The sequence below is a fragment of the Anarhichas minor genome, unplaced genomic scaffold (genome assembly GCF_050575085.1).
Source record: "Anarhichas minor isolate MPS153535 unplaced genomic scaffold, ASM5057508v1 ptg000136l, whole genome shotgun sequence".
Lineage (NCBI taxonomy): Eukaryota > Metazoa > Chordata > Actinopteri > Perciformes > Anarhichadidae > Anarhichas > Anarhichas minor.
The window spans coordinates 7,613,512-7,630,870 of NW_027466582.1; the positions used below are offsets into that span (position 1 = coordinate 7,613,512).

Here is a 17,359-nt window from a genome sequence, read left to right on the forward strand (position 1 = left end):
TTCTCCAAAAGGGAATGTGTAAGCCAACACTGGGCCTCTTCGTCTTCTCAAGTTGCCTCTACTACTTTGACATTTATTCCCCTCCAACGATCACTAACTCATCCATTATTTATTAACAATTAATAATCAGCAATCCTTCTTGTGCAGCCTGTTTATTAAATATGTTATTGATAATGTATTCTACATGTAATTTATGTGGCCTTCCAAATGGATTCATTTCGGATGAAGAAAACCACCGCTCACCAAAGTGGATTTGCCTGGCTACAGAGCGTCCTAACATGGCTAAAATCGAAGAAAACCAATGCAGGATAATAATATGTCAGCCTTCTTTCTGCTTTTCAGACTCAATGGTAATATTTTGCGATTGGACATTGACTTATAATTAGCTCTCCACTGCCCTCTTTGGGGTTGAAATGATACTTCCCCTGCCTCTCTAATAATGCAAGCATAATGATACGCATTGAACTGGTATTTTCTGATCAGTTTCACAATCAATTTGGTTTGGGGACCATACGAACACCTCAAAAGATATATTTGTGAGAGAGACGCAGTGACAAGGTGAAACACATTCTAAAGGATATACAGCATGCTTTCACATTTTTTGGCTTTGCTTCGTTTGTATGCATACAAGTAACGTGTACCAGGTTTCAAATAAAGGCTAAACATGACTGGTGCTCTTGGTTTTAATAGATTAACTGCAGCAACATGCCAATTAGTCGACTGATTTTTGTTTTCCTTGTAACTTTGCTTTTGAAAAGTGTAGGAATTCCTTTTAAATAATTGAAATAAATATACGGTATATGTTTTTCTGGGATTAAAACAGTTTGTATAGAGTATAAATTACCCCAAATTACACCTAGTGTTTTAATTCAAGACTATCAAGTCTATTTACAGCTGTCAGTTCTGGGAACTCAAAGCAGGACGATAGCAGGACAATCTCTACCGCCACCCAGTGGTTAGTCATTTACACTCATCACCTCCATATGGGATGCATTACAAAACAATGTGAGTCTGTAAATGCCTGAAGTGATGTAGGTCAAACGGTAATTGATATTTATGTTAACTTGATACACTGGCTGCTCTTCGTTCAACCATGCACAGAAGTCAGCGCAAAGATCAAACAGAGGTCCGGCAGAGGCACACTTCTAAATCGACCCATTGACCAAATAACTTTAAGTATTGTTTGATTTTGATGACAAAACATATTGATTAGATTGGCAGAAAAATCTTTGCAATGTCAATATGGCTCAAATCATTCAGTCAAATGCCCAGTGGCATTTTTGGTGTGTGTGAATGTGTGATTAAAGGCTAAAGGCTATATAAAAATGCGAGGTGAGCTTTACAGTTAGAAACTTCCTTTTTAGCTTTAGAATTTCAAGATAAAGAGTGCCGGCTACTTGCAGGTGGGTTTTACCTGATGCAATCTTGCAAACAAACAGCAGGGCCTCTGATATGTACTGTAGTGCATACAGGTTTCCCAACACACCAAGTAAAACTAGATTGAACAGGACTGAAATAGGTTTATCTGCTTAGTAAAATATATATTTTCTGATTGGAGATCACATATGGATTGGATGGACATGGATTGCTCAGTGGGAAGCAGCCAGTTGTAACAGGAGCAGGTGCACATTAAGAGTGTTTGCTTTCAGCTGATTGGTGCCCAAAATACTACTACTCACACATACACACACACACAAGTGTGGTACCTGGTACAGCCCATATATTATACTGGTACAGCCCATATATTATATTTAGCATATATAACATGTATAGTAAGCTGTACAATTATGAAAAACTAATATGATTTTACAATTTGTAGTGTCTAACACCAGACAATAGCTCTACTTGTGTTGTCTGATTTATGGCAACAATGTGTTTGTGCCATAATTTAATCAATTGTTATCTCCATTAAACCCAATAAACTTCCAGTGGCATCCAACCGTTGGCCAGAAAAGGCTGCTAATCAAACCAAAGAATGATTTGTTGATGTTTAAATGTTACACCTGAAACACTGAGTATTGAAAAGAAGACCGATTGTTAATTCTAAACTTGCAAACTGATTATAAATTGTCAGTCTACATTAATTAGCTATTTCAATTACACCTCTACTGTTTGACTATTTCCCATTCGACGAAGTGGAGCAGATGGCGAGTCGGCGCGATGGCGAAAGCAAACACTGTCACAGTTTGTAGTCCTGCTGAATCCAGTCAAGGGAAAGCGCATTAAGTCAATACAGCCACAACTACTGCACATATCAATCATTAGTCAAAGGCTTCAAAGGGAACCCTTGCACATACAAAGACTAAGAGAGGTTGCCCTGGAGTTCACAAGGGGTCTTTGTGTCAGGAATTAGCCTGTGTTTTTTTTGATTTGTCTAATATCTGGTGCATAGAAGTGTGAGTGGGCTGGGATCATATCAAAAATGTGGTGCAAACGGTGGCACTTAACTGGGGAGTTCATTAAAACGAAACACAAATGTAGCACACTTGCAAAGATTCAAATTCACACTGACATGCACACAGAGGGCATCTCTATTTCACAGACCAATTATTCGCCTCATCAAGAAAATCATTTTATTTTTGCAAACAGAAGGAGTTTGCTCTCAGCCCCACATTTATTTAGATGTATGTCAATGTCAACAAGAAGCTATATCATATATATATAGAAATCTTAATCAAAATATATTCTTTCAGACCTCTTGGTGTCAGAGTCATGCAGCTCCTCAGGCTGTGATTAGGTCAGAATGTGTATTCATTCATAATCTGGCTTCCTAGAAAGCACCGTGCTCTTGCTTCATTGTATGAGATTGACTAGAAGGGTCAGTGCGGTCAAAGAAAATGTTGGCAAGAGTAACCTGGCCAACATTTGAAATGAACAGAAATTTAAAAACACAACTTTAGAATACATTGCTTGCTTTTTTTTATAGCATTAGTCTCCGTGACGGTCCAAAACATCATCATCATCTCCAGCAATAACGGAGAGTTTTCCCCCGTTGATTGATTGAGTGGTTGCAAGTTTGTGTGCGTGTGTGGCCGCGCGCACCTGCTCTTCTCCGTCCGCTCTGTGAAAGCAACACTTTGCGCTGGGGACCCTCGACGCACAGACCCTTCGTTAGGAAAATGACCGTAGAGAGAATATTCGACGAGATCGGACATTTCAAAAGGTACTTAATTTAGACTTACTAAACTGTCACATATCCTTTGTTTTGTGAATTAATTCGGGTGTTTGTTGTTATCATCAACAGACATTTGGGAAGCTTTGGAATATTAACTTCTCAACTTTTATTCCACGATACAAACGCGTTTTTGAAAACGAACACTGAGCTAACAGGCTTATTCAAACAGATACCATCTCTTTTACATTTCCTTACTTGTGCAGAACGCTTTTGGATTCTTTTATTATTTTTTCCTACCATATCTGAATGCTTAGCAATGCCTGAGTTTTCACCTCAGGGGAACTTGTGTGTTCACTTGTGTGTGGATTTTTGTAAAATAACTTAAGTAATTGTAAATTTTTTGAATTATATGATTAAGTGAGGTAAAAAAAATGGAAAAATGGAAAGTTTAGCATGCCAGTTACTATTTACCACATTTTCCAGTTTCTCCCTTAAAGTAAATGGAATTGCTGAATTAATTTAACTTATTTATTAAATAGGTTTGCTCACAGAGCACATGTCGAATTAACTTGTTTTTGTGCATTTTTTCTTTTTGTATAACAAAATGTATTTGTTCCCACCACCATTGTAGTTTTTCAAACACTTCAGTTTTGTAGCTAAAAAGAACAACTTTCATTTCAAGACAAGAACATTTTCGTTAGCCTGCATGTGAAGGTCAAGGGTGAGATCCTTTCACTTGTCCACAGTCCAACTTGTCACAACATCTGTATCAGATCCAAAGCAGTGGATGTTCACTTGTTTTGAACTAATCCCTGTGTTTATTACGCAACTGGGCAGAGCTTTATATGGATGTGTACAATGAGTTGTTTGGTGACCTTTTAAAATAGGAGACCTGTTTGATTGCTGTCAAATCGCTCATCATCTCCTCTTCAGCTGTGGTTTCAGCATATTTTTTAAAGCATTTTCTTTCTTTTAAGATTCCAGGCATGTCTGTACTTTGCCGCGGTCTTCCAGGCCATAGCCTGTGGGATCCACTACCTGGCCTCTGTCTTCTTAGTGCAGACGCCAAACTTTGCGTGCAGTGTGCCTGGCAACATCACCGATGTCCTGTACGGTAACCTGACGGGATCTAGCCTGGAAGACATCCTTCCAGTCTTCACGTCGGGGACTGGGCCCTTGGTGGTGAGGACCACTGAAGGTGAACAGTGGGAGCTCAGCCGGTGCCGCTGCGCCCTGCGCATCAACCCAAAATACTTTACGTACGACTTTGATGGCAACAAAACAGTGAAAGCCTGCGATGGGAACTTTGTTTACGACCACACTGAAGTGCACCAAAGCATCGTGACGGACTGGGACTTGGTGTGTGAGAAAGAGTGGCTGGCCAAGCTGTGCCAACCCACCTTCATGATGGGGGTACTAGTCGGAGCGCTATTGTTTGGGGACCTTGCTGACAGGTAAGCAGGGGCTGCAGGATGGAGGAGGAGGGGTGCGTACTTTATTGCAAAATGAGAAGTCACACTGGGGAGCTACATTATATCATGTAAGACACATTGCGTTTCACCACATAAGGAAGTTATTTTTATCTATGCATGGAAATAAGTGTAGTAGAGAGCCTGCCTTTATAAACCTTCACACATGTAGTCAGAACTTCAATAGACATCGATGCACTTCTGCCTCAACATTAAACATGATACTGTTGTCTCTAATGCTCAGTGGTATGCACATGAATGAGTTGCCTACTAAGCGTTGGGGCATGCAGCATATGAGAGAGAGAGAGGATCAGAGTGACCTTCAGGCAGGAAAAGTGGATGGTTGGTGTGGATGAGGATGGAAAGAAGAAGAGATGAGAGGGCCAGGGAAACAAATGGTGTCCCGGGACGCTTTTTGACGAATCAAGTGACCCAGCCAAACAGTTCTCCCATAACTGAAGTAGTTTGCATTTGGAAGTAGGACTTTTGTCTGTTGAAGTAGGTCAAGTGTACACTTGCTTTGATGTCTTCCAATCATCTGGTGAAGTAAGGATTAAATGTGGTCATTTAATAACAGTGGTCATTATGGATGAGGAAATCATCATCACACCTCACTGTATCTGGTCTTGTGTTTAGGTCTTATCCAATCATCCACCATGGCTAATGGTTGAATTCCTTTTTGGGCTGAGCATATGTAAAAATATTGATCCTGATGATCCCACTGACACTTGATCACACTGTGAGGTCAAGTTTCGCTGGCTGTGAGTTATATTGAGCAGGCAAAGAGGTGCTGGAGAATCTCCTCCATAGAGGAGATTATATATAATTATATATTATATATATATTGCTTATATATAAGGCAAAGTGCCATCCCATTTTTATGTTCTACTCTAAACACAGAGCTGAAGAATGTTGGTGTTAGATATTGTACAAGAAGAATTGAGGCAAATCTGTGCGTTGTTAAGTGAAGGGTTTGTCACACAATGTTGGGAGGGAATATTACGACATTTACGACAAAAAGTCGATGCTAGCATCACAGCTAACGTCTTAAAGCAGAACCACAGTGGCTTAAACAAATTGCGTTCTTTTTTTTGTCTGCAACTTTATTAAAATATGTAATATATTGTATGCCATCAACATAATGTTGGTCTAATAATACCTTGATTGCAACGGTTTGATGGACTGCTGCAACTGAAAGCACAACACAACTTTGACAATTAAATAATCTTTTATGATCTTTATGATCTGATTTTTGATCTGGGGCGGCCGAGGCTCAATGGGTAGGGAGGGTCTTCCGGCAGCCGCAAGGTCGGCGATTCGATCCTTGGCTGCTACGAGTCCTGTGCCGAAATGTCCCTGAGCAAGACACTGCTCCCTGGGTGCTTCTCAGCAGCCCACAGCTCCCAATAAGCTAGAGATGGGTTAAATGCAGCATTTTTTTTTTAAATCAAATTGCTTAAGTCAGTTACTTTATCTCTCTGTCTGTCTCTCTTTCACCTGCTCTTTGTCTCGCTACCTGCTTTGGGTGTGTCTCTCTCCTCCAGATTTGGTCGTGTGAAGATCCTGATGTTCACCAGCCTCTGTCAGTTTGGGTTCGGGGTGTCTGTAGCGTTCTCTGGAAACTACTATATCTTTCTGGTGCTTCGCTTCCTCCTTGCCATGGTGAGTTCAGTGTGTGCATGTACTGTATGCGGTTGTGTATCCGTGTGGGTCTGTGTTCTTTCATGCGATGAACAATCATGGTTGGTGCAATTGACATATCAATTCATGTGGAACGATATAACAGGCATACCAAAAGAAAATGCAAGAAATTATCCGAAATTAGCACCACATTTGCTCACATTTTTCATAACCAAGAAAAACTTTTTTGAGATATCACAGGTTGGTGTCTATGTATTTAATCAAAGATATATGTTATATGAATATGGCATATGCATTTACATCTGATTACAAGCTGTTAAACAAATGTAAATACCGAAAAATGTAAACAGCTGTAGAGCAGGAAAAGTAGAAGTGTCTTTGTATGTTTGTTTATCCCCATTGGTGTGTTTATGTACAGAGTGATAAATAACGTGCGTAAAACAGCATGTTTACAAGGCAAGGGAAGGGAGCCACTAAGTTAGGGTTAGTCCACATGGCAGTGAGCTGTGCTGAAAGAACCCTCACAGTTTGTCCACAGTTTGTCCACAGTTTGTCCACTGTTGCACTCGTCTCTACCAACCCCCCTCAGCTACAGCTGTTGTTTTTTACATAGACCCAGATAGTGAAGGCTCGTACTACAGGGACTTAACACCTAATTACTGCCATACGTATTACACAGAGAATTAAAAAAAAATCTTTAAGGAGATCTGACAAAGAAAACATTGAACATGTTTACCTGTAAGTTGCAGATATTTCAACATGTAACTATATATTACAAATCTTCCTGTGATTTTTTTTTGTTCTGTGTATGTGCATGCAAATGGAAGAGTTGATCCAGTAAACGGCATGAACATCTGGAGCAAGCAATAATGTCCATTTCAAAGCAAGAATATGTCACTTTTAAACGACAAACAACATATAGTTTATTTTGTATGAAGACTTTAATTTATAAGTCATGAATTCACCCTTGAACATTTCTTGGCTTTGCTTCAGTCTGACTAGGACGAGCAGCTAGTTGGCTAATGTTAGCCAACTAGCTGCTGATTTTAGGATTCTTTGCTGCTTGTGCTACTCTTACATTCAGCATTTAGCTTAATCCTGTGGTTGCTTCTTGTGGCCACAGTGCCTGCTGCTCTTTAAAAGTTACAAGTGGCCCAAAGAAAAGACATGCATCATTTAAAGTCCTTAAATACTTTACAACCAAACAATGTGGTAAGAACACTGAGGGCTAATTAATGCTGTTGCAAGCATGCATATTATAAGTTTGTGTTCCTCCCCCTTTTCATCTTTAAATACGACTTCATCGCTGTCTCTCTCTGACTCTTTTCCTCATTTTATCTTTCAATCCTCCTTCACTTTTCTTCCTCTTATCCGTGTCCGTCCTTTCCTCCTTCCCATCTCTGCTTTTGGCAGGTGTCCAGTGGCTACCTCGTGGTGGTGTTTGTCTACGTCACGGAATTCACTGGCATCAAAGTACGCACATGGACCTCTATGCACGTGCATGCAGCCTTTGCTGTTGGCGTCATGGTGGTGGCTCTGACAGGTTACCTGGTGCGGGTCTGGTGGATCTACCAGATCATCCTCTCCACATGCACATCGCCCTTCCTACTCGTCTGCTGGAAGTTCCCAGAGACGCCCTTTTATTTGATGGCCAAGGGCCGTTACAAGGATGCTCAGACCCTGGTGGACGCAATAGCCCACTTCAACGGCCTTGAATGCAAGCTGAAGGTGCAGGAACTCCTGGAGCCAGAGGAAAGAGAGAACGGCAGAGCTCTGCTGGATGAAGCAGAGGAGCGACCATCACAGCACGAAAAGAAGCTGTCCATTCTGGATCTTTTCAGCACCTGGAGGATGGCTGGCCGTACATGTATAGTGTGGGCCATCTGGTTCATCGGCAGTCTGGGCTACTACGTCTTCTCTTTGGGCTCAGTCAACCTGGGAGGAAACCAGTACATTAACCTCTTCCTTGCTGGTAAGTGATTGTCTGATGAGTGTGAATGTGCATGAAAAAAGGAGGTAAATAGTGGTATGATACTGTACAACAACATCCTGCTTTTGGTCATCCAATTCTAGGAATATTTGTGTTTGTAGAGAAACAGTTGTACTACTTTACAACATGTGGGTTTTAAATGCAAAGTGTGTTTGTGTCTGTTTACCAAATCTCAGCTTTAACTCGACAGTCTGTTTGCGCTGCACATGTGGCCAGTGAGATCATTTCTGTTCTCAAGTTTGGTTTTGTTTACCTCTGAGTAATTAAAACATCAGCTCTCCATCAGTTATTAGTTTTCCTGTGTTTTTTTATCTGATAAAGAAATTATGATTTGTACTGTTATAAACGCTTTTTTGGTTTCTTGAATACGTTTACCACTAGTTATGTCCGGGAATTTTATTTTTTAAATTCAGTGGGTGATATGCAGTATTTACATTAGTCTTTTTTCCTCTTTATACTAGACAGACACCACTGATTTAATGTGCTTTATTTAATGCCCATTAGAAATATATATTATAATCCTCATTTATGTAATTTGGGGACTTACTATGGAGAACATTTGGAAGGCAGAGCTTCACCATCATTGCAGATGCAGGTTATTTAGGTCCCCGAGATAGAATATCTCGTGTCAGTGTATCAGTGCCACGATAACCTCTGACCGACAGTTGCTGTAATTGGCTGTTTCCAGGTGCAGTGGAGCTTCCCTCTTATCTGATTGGCTGTTTTGCAATGGAGCGGATTGGCCGGAAGAAGACCTGTGCCCCAGCTCTGCTCCTGGCCGGGGTCGCTTGTATGCTCATCATTGTGGTACCTGCTGTACGTACTGAGAGTCTGTGTGTGTGTGTGTGTGTGTGTGTGTGTGTGTGTGTGTGTGTGTGTGTGTGTGTGTGTGTGTGTGAGAGAGAGAGAGAGAGAGAGAGAGAGAGAGAGAGAGAGAGAAAAAGACAGTATGTGTGTGTAAAAAATGTAAGTGTGTACTTAGACATCAATACTATTTATTTAGGGTTGTAAAACTACTGGCTCCAGCATGTTCTTAGTGGCCCCATGATGAAAATCAATAATATGAGTTACAAAATTAAAGTTTGCAACAAGAGTTTTGTTCCAAACTTTCTGTCTGTGTCGTTAGCTGGCTCGTTAGACCACTGTTAACTTTTGAACTCTGATATATGACCCACGCATTTCCCAGTATGTGTGTTCTGAGCTCTGACCCAAATTAGTACTGCTTATGGTTGGGGTGGCAAACAGCTGCTGTGTAATGTCCAAGTAAATATGACCTTTGACATTGAAAGCCATTCTGAACAGAGCGGTCGACAAGCGTGAGCTGCAAAATAGCAGCATGGAGACAGAGTTATATCTTTTTTTCTTTCTACTCTCTCTGTTTGTGTCACTGTAACTTCTGCAATAAGACGCGACTTAATGAAATACGTGCAGGCTAACATTCACTCTCACATAACAGAGTGTATGTAACTTCCTTTGGTAAACTACGTGGACAAATGGACCTTACCTTGGCAAACGTACCATAGTACCATGTTCCGGGCTTGAGTTTTTATCCCTACTTGTTGAGCAAGTTTCTTCATACGTTTCTGAAGATTTGTAATGCAATCTTTGCAGTCGAAACCTCCTTCTGTCTCAGGAAGTACTGGTAACAGTCTCCCTTTTTACTACTGGCTACTCTGAGTGCTCTTGCTTTTGAATAGAGGAGGCTGTGTCCATGCAAGCAGCCCACAAGTGGCTACATACAGTATGTTGCATACTAGTACCCTGCCAGACATGCCGTAGCACCAACTGCTTCACAGAGATGTTAGATAAGTTAATTATTGAATGAGAAAAACAAAATGATAAACACAAACAGACAAAAATAAAGATTGTTGGATTCAGACCAACAATTCAGAAAAAGCTTCTTTGGACTGGATCGGCTCACACTGCCTCCTCCTTCTTTTTGAAGAAGGCAGGTGTTGTCTGTAGCTGTTGCATCATAGCAACAAACTGACTCATAGTTCTCCAGGTGTTTGTGAGAGAAGCGCTGGAGCTTTTTAGATAACATTTCACTTTCCAAAAACATCACTCACACACACACACACACACTGAAACACAAACACATGCGCACACACACACAGATACACACACACAAAAACTGTAAACTATTTATAAACACATATGAAATACATACATGTACAAATATGAAACACTGTCACTCCAGCGTTGTCGTTTTCTTCATGGTTTCTTTCTTTCTTTCCCTTTTGTTCCAATGCTACAAAGTGTAATAATGAAGTAAATCTAAACTGACTGAAGAAATAGTAATTTTTCAGTTTGTTAATTCACTTACAAGAAAATGTGATAAAATAGAATCAAGTCAGCATGAACTTAAGTTCATAGAGTGCTGTGAGAGAGTCAGTGCTCTTGTTTAAAGCTTGACGTTTAGTGGAGTCAGTGGTCCGATGAATTTTATTTATAGGTTTTTACAGTGAATGTTTCACCAAAGAGCAAACCAATGTTTCTGGTTACTTTACTATGAAACATGGGATAAACATGGGAAGTTCTTGCCTCTCACTGTCCAACTGACTTCTTTCCATAGGACATCAATGCACTGGCCATTGTTCTCTCTATGATAGGGAAGTTTGCCATCGCTTTTGCCTTTGGGCTCATCTACCTGTACACCTGTGAGCTTTACCCAACCATCATCAGGTAAGAGATTTGTCTCTTTAGAGATGTCTTTGCATATAAATGTTTCTCCAGTTTATCAGGGAGGCCCCTTCTAAATCATAGTCTACAACTGTGTGAGGGTACTAACAGTCTAATGAATGATAAGTAATCAAAAAAGGAAGAGTTTCACTCTCTTTAACATTGTATGTTTTTGTAGATTTACCCCTTTCCACAGAATATCATTATGGACACATTTAAGTTGCTAGTTCAGTGTCTTTTCATGTCAGAAACATAGAAAAGTCAAGAAATGGGAAACATAGTTTGAATTATACATGCACAGGTTTATGCAGCTGCATATATGGTACACTTTACAAGTAATGTTGCTTCTCTGTAATTGATTCTTGTTTATATTGGTGGTGGTGGTGGTGGTGGTGGTAGGCGCATGACTGTACATTGACATCACTGAGTTTGTCCTCTCTGTTGTTGCTTACTTTGGGTATGATCTCCCTCCAGGTCTCTTGCAGTGGGGAGTGGAAGTATGATGTGCCGTGTTGGCAGTGTGGTGGCACCCTTCTGCGTGTACCTGGCTGATGTCTGGGTCTACCTACCACAGGTATACATTTTCTCTTTTGGTTCTCTTAAAACAACAGATATTATTTAAAGTTGAATTTCCTTGTCCATTCTGTCATATTTGCACCATGTTCCCATTTGCCATAGTTATCCACAATGGTATCTTGGCTTCGAAACAAATTTTAACGAATTCTATTTTTCCTTTACTCATCACTACCCCTGTGTAGCTCATCGTGGGAATCCTGGCATTCATTATCGGAGTGCTGACATTGTTGTTGCCTGAGACACTGGGCAAACCTCTAACAACCACTTTGGAAGAGGCTGAAGCTCTGGGATGCCAGCCCAGCAAGAAGGACTCAGCCCTGGGCAATAAAGAAGCTGAAAACGGGTTGGAGATGAACCACCAGGAAACCAAGGCCTGAGTTAGATAGAACTGTTAAAAGTCCCAAGAGACTGATGCACAAAAGCTGAAATATTAACATCAACATGATTTATTAGATTGTCGGAAAGAAAAAAAGCTTGATTATAAAATGTCGTTTTTGTGGGTATTTATTTCTGCAAAGAGACCAACAGAAGCACTTTTAAGGTCCGGAGCCATTACGAAAACCCTTCTGCATGCATACAGATCATAGTTATATAACAATCTGTCACAGACAGTGTAATCACAGCAGTCCGTGAATTTGATGACAAAGAAAATCACGTGTGGTGTATGTGTGTGTCCAAGACCAAAGAAACATGAAGGATATTAATGGATGGTTTCTATTCATGACAACTTCAGTCTTAGTTATGTAGTTTTGCCCATGATTTCTATTAGTTATGACAACTTAGTAACTGATGGGATCTGAGAGTACTGTGACAAGAAAACACCAACAGTTAGGCACTGAGACAAGCTGTGAACAAATCATCTAAACTGCTTTCTGTAGGTCAAAGTTGAACCAGAAAATGTGATTGATATGTATGAATGGTTTGTATGATGATTTTAATGTTTGCTTTTGTTTTCTCAGCTGTTTTTCTCATCGATTAACTTTACGAATACAACATTGTTGATCGGACAGATAGCTGGAACTGCAAAAATATGACCTAAGCTGTACTAAGCTGAAATTAGCATTTTTTTTTAAGAGGAAGTGAGCATTAGTATATGCTCTGTAACTTAGTAACCTCTCACTTATAATATTAAAACATACAGATTCAATGTTATTCTAAACACACAATACACAACATCTAATTTCCATGATCCAAACAATAACACTGTGAAATAACCCTTTGTACATTTTACTTTTACACTCAGTTTGACAGTATCCTCAATTCCATCTTGTTAAAGATGCCATAGCTTAGCTTTAACTTTGTTATGTAATGTGAGTGTGTCTGTGTGTGTGTGTGTGTGCGTGAGCGTGTGTTAGTAACTACAATAGTTAGTGTTATAGTTGTATACATGCTTATTCTGTTTAGGTGCTGAAATGTAAATAGAGTAATATTACATTACAGAATGTTCAAGAGCAAAGAAGTGATCTCCTGATGTTTGGACCAAAGACAGAAAGAAACCACAAGTGTGCTTTGCATATTGTAGTACACTACTAGCATGTTTATGTGTCATATCAAACCAGTGTGGCGCTTTAATATGAAGGGGGGAAAAAATCATGAAAATCAATGAATATCCCAACAGTGATGACATGTGATCACCAGGTAATAAAAGTGCTCAGTTTTACTTTTATTTTTAGAATCAGCAGTATGATCTTTTTTGTACTAATATTTTCTTTGTTTTATTTCATTATGGACAAATAAATTAAATAGCTAACACTCTTCTTTACTACACTATACCCTTTTACATTCTATCTTTTTTTCTATGTATATGTTGTAACAACTGTAGTTCTAAAGGGATACTGAGGAAAACCTTATTTTACAAGTTCTTTTGCACGTTAAAATATCTTCTTCTTCTACAACTCCTTCTTCTTCTCTCTGTCTGTCAAAGGTGGGTTCAACATGGTGCTGGAAAACTGGGATATCTATTTTTGTCATACTAGGAATACAGAGCAGATCTGGGAACAGCCCACCGACACTAACAGCTTCCTATTTGACGAGGAGGTCCACGCTGCCCCCACCTCTGCACCACCCAGCACATGAACAAGCTCTCTGTGTTCAACTTCGGAGTAGAAAATTCTGCAGCTGCACACCCAGCATACAGTGTATGTGTGCGCAGAAAAACTTAAGTTATGCCCTTCACTTGAACCCTAACAGCTGGGTTGTTTTTGCAGTTATACTTTTATACGAAAACATTTTTTAAAAGTTATAAAAAAGTCAAAGAATAGAATGTCGAAAAAAGTCAAAGTATATTGTGTCGAAAAACGTCATAGTATATAACATGTCAAAAAAGGTCGTAAAAAAGTAATGTTATCATATGTCGAAGAAAAGCCATAGTATAGCATGTCGAAGAAAAGCCATAAAAAAGTCACATTATAGTACGTTGAAAAAAATAAAAACAGTAAAAAAAAATGGCTTCAAAATGTCGTAAGAAATCATATAAAAGTCATATTATAATATTTCCAAAGAAGTCATAGTATAGCATGTCGAAATAAAGTCATGGTATACTGTCGAAAAGTCTTAAAAAAGTCCAAAAACTCATAGAATAGTATGTCGAATATATTTATAGTATATATAGCATGTCGAAAAAAGTTATAAAAAAGTCATAATAGTATAGCACGCCGAAAAAAGTGACAGTACAGTGTTTCGACAAAAAGTAATATGGCAGAGAGATAAATGTCATAATATAGTATGTCGAAAAAAACATAAAAAAAAAGTTATAGTATATTGTTTCCAAAAGAAGGCACAAAAAGTCATAGTATAGTGTCAACATTTTTTATTAAATAGTCATAGTATAGTGTGCAAAGTTATATGATAGTATGTACAAAAAAGTCCTTAAAAAATAATTGTATTGTATATTCAAAAGAGTCAAAGTATACAAAAAGTCATAGTACGGTTTTTCGACAAAAAGTCATATTATAGCATCGAGAAAAAAGTCATAGTAACCTTTAACCACCAACATCTATGTCATATCCCCTTCCCGGGCATGGGACGGAAGGATGGCGTAATGGAGAGATGGAGGAATGGAGAGATGGAGGAATGGAGAGATGGAGGAATGGAGAGATGGAGGAATGGAGAGATGGAGGAATGGACGGACGGTCGGAAAAAATAATGGCTAGAGCTTTGGCTGTAGCCGGCACGTAGGCATAACTACACAGTACATACACACATACACACTCACACCCAACCCTGTACTTCTTCACTTGTGAGGCCAAATGCCAATTATTTCTATTTTGAAGAGTAAACTGTCAAACTATTGCTCCTAGAATTATTTAGCTTTTTTTATTTTAGCAAGCTACTAGAATACTTTTGTTGGTGATGTATTTTACACATCATGCATCTTGTTGCTTTTACTCGGCGTAAGTGACAGTGGCCAGATTAGATAAGGTGTCATTCCTAGGTTGTCAACAGCAAGGAATTGAGGGATGGAGCCAACTATACCAAGGCAACAGATCTAACAATCAACACACATATCATCCAAAAACCACATTAAGAGTCTTGCATTATGTATACATTTTGAAACTACAGGACCAAGATCAACCGCAAATAAAGTAGGAAGACGGGTGGAAGTGGATAACACAGCATAAAAGTAATACTTTGTTTTCATATCAGAGGATAGACCGTGTTGTGCTGTGTGCAGTAGGGAAGTTATTTCACAACTGGGAAGCCAGAAGGAAGATGAGTCAAAGTTGGGTGCAGTGATGGACAGGCTTCTGCAGGGAAGAGAGAGCTACACATGTGAGCAGAATGATGGACCATGGAGCCTGGAGGCTGCTCCGTTAGTAGCTGCCTGTCAATCTGACATGTGTGTAGCAGCATGGGAGATTTTAGGCAGGTTGAGGATGAGGATGAGGTAGCGTGCAGCATTTTTGATGGGCTGAAGAGGCTACCACAAACTTCCTCATAAAAATACAAGTAAAACGGAGACAATAGCTGCAATGGTTAGAGGACATTTATTCTGAAGACTTTAAAATGATGGACTGCATTAGTTGTTGTTAACAAGTTTCAGCTGTTGATATAAACCCATTTGAGACAACCTTAAAATACCAAGAATAGTTTCTATAGCCGCCAGAAACCAAAAACACAAATGATCAAGTTATTAAACATCTTTTTTTTCCTTCCTGAGAATCTTATCTGGAATGCAAACGAATACAAAATAATAAATTAAACTGGCAAAAAATGAAACACTGAACACGAACCAGGACAATGAAAAGGTACAGACAATAGAGATTAGGATGGTAGAATGTACTACGTAGGTCACATATAAGCTTATGGTTACTACTCTCTGATGATTTGTACATGAGTGATAAAAAAACATGCACTCTGAATAGCTGCGGGATAATTGGAAATTAGTGTTAGCTGGCAACGGTAACACTTGACACGCTTTCATGGTAATATTTTGAATGGGAAAACACACCCTCAAACAGAAACATAATCCTATTTGAAATGAAAATTAGAATCCAGTTTTGTGACCAAATCCCTAACTTTGCTTCAGAATTTCATGAAAAGTCACCTCAGAAAAAAAAAAGTAGTATATTCATAAAGTTTTGGAATGCATTGCAGTAGAAACACTAGTATTTGGCAAGCTCAATATTTTTTAACTTTGGATAAAACAAACTACGCTCCATATATTCATTTTCGTGTTTGACTCTCAACAAATGACCTGCCTCAAATAATAAGTCCATGCTAAAATACACTACTGGTTTGGTCAAACTCAATCATTCATGCACACACAGTTGGAATTCTTTGAATTCATAATTGAGTGCTTACAGTCTAACCCTCATTTATACCTAACAATATACTTTTAACAAATGTTATAAACCAATACTATCACAACTGACTTGCTTATGCCACAACTCCACCAGCTGTGCGCCAAGGTTTATCGTCAGTTACTGGAACTCTTAGTGGGGTTTGGCACTTGGAACAGTCATAGATAGCTAATATACAAAAAGGGTTTTGGTACTTTTTATTTGTGGATACCATTTCCCATTCCAGCTTTTACGACATTATCCCTTTCATAAAGTATGAACTTCTGTCTTTCGGCTAAGTCCTCTCCTACAGTAAACGCCCCAGCGATCAACCTTTTAGAATATTTCCCAACACATGTAACTATCCACATCTTGCGCCAATCTCTCCTGGAGATTACAGCAATGATGTTTTATTTTGTTATATTTAACATAAAACAAACCCAAAAACAAGCTCAAATTAAAACAAAACTTGAGTCGAGCAAATTGAGCTAAACAGTATTTCCCACTGTCCTTGGTCACGTTTTTAAATAAAGCATTTTCTCCTTCCGATTACTCAACTCTATAGTCATCAGTGCTGTGCCTGTCATGATAGGAGTCTATTGAAGATGGACAACAGAGCCCGAAAAAACACGAGCTTCAGGATCCACACACCCCTAAACAAACCTCACTTTTCTGAGGAATGCTGAAAGTTGGGGAACAATCCCCTTTTGCCCGCAGGCTGCCTCCACCTATCTCCAGCCAATTCAAGCACATCAGCGTTTTTTTTTGGCTTCATCCACTGTTCATCAAACAGCCCTCAGGGATGGACCAGCCAGCTGTTAGCGTCCTCCAGGTCTGCGTCCAGCTCCTCGTCTTCATCCAGAGGCTCTGGGGTTCGCAGGGTCAGCTCTCGTAGGAAAGCCGGTGAGTGGGCTGGGGGTTGGGAGACAGACTTGAGTCCAATTTTTTTCTTCGTGAGGTGGAACTGGTCTCGGATGAAGTTGTAGAACTCATACTCGTAGCGCATGCGGTGGTACAGCACCTGCAGGGCCTCCAGAGTGGGTGTGTGTTTACGTACGGTGCCTGTCATGTTCCCCATCTTCTTGTAGTCTTCAGAGAGAAGATG

General features: G+C 39.5%; 2 protein-coding genes across 2 annotated transcripts in view; one reads left to right on the plus strand and one right to left on the minus strand.

The window, feature by feature from the left end:
• The first annotated feature begins 3,119 nt into the window (after positions 1-3,119).
• On the plus strand, positions 3,120-13,128 carry slc22a16 (solute carrier family 22 member 16). The gene is made up of 8 exons (XM_076084728.1): positions 3,120-3,163; positions 4,093-4,569; positions 6,129-6,246; positions 7,639-8,197; positions 8,904-9,031; positions 10,791-10,900; positions 11,372-11,471; positions 11,656-13,128. The coding sequence occupies exons 1-8, from the start codon at positions 3,120-3,122 to the stop codon at positions 11,848-11,850; spliced, it is 1,731 nt and encodes a 576-aa protein (XP_075940843.1). The 3' UTR covers positions 11,851-13,128.
• A 2,312-nt stretch (positions 13,129-15,440) lies between these two features.
• usta (uronyl 2-sulfotransferase a) overlaps positions 15,441-17,359 on the minus strand; it is a 49,691-nt gene continuing 47,772 nt past the window's right edge. The window contains exon 8 of the mRNA XM_076084729.1: positions 15,441-17,343. Within this exon, the coding sequence (XP_075940844.1) occupies positions 17,051-17,343 (293 nt within the window). The 3' untranslated portion in view covers positions 15,441-17,050. The remainder of the gene's footprint in view (positions 17,344-17,359) is intronic.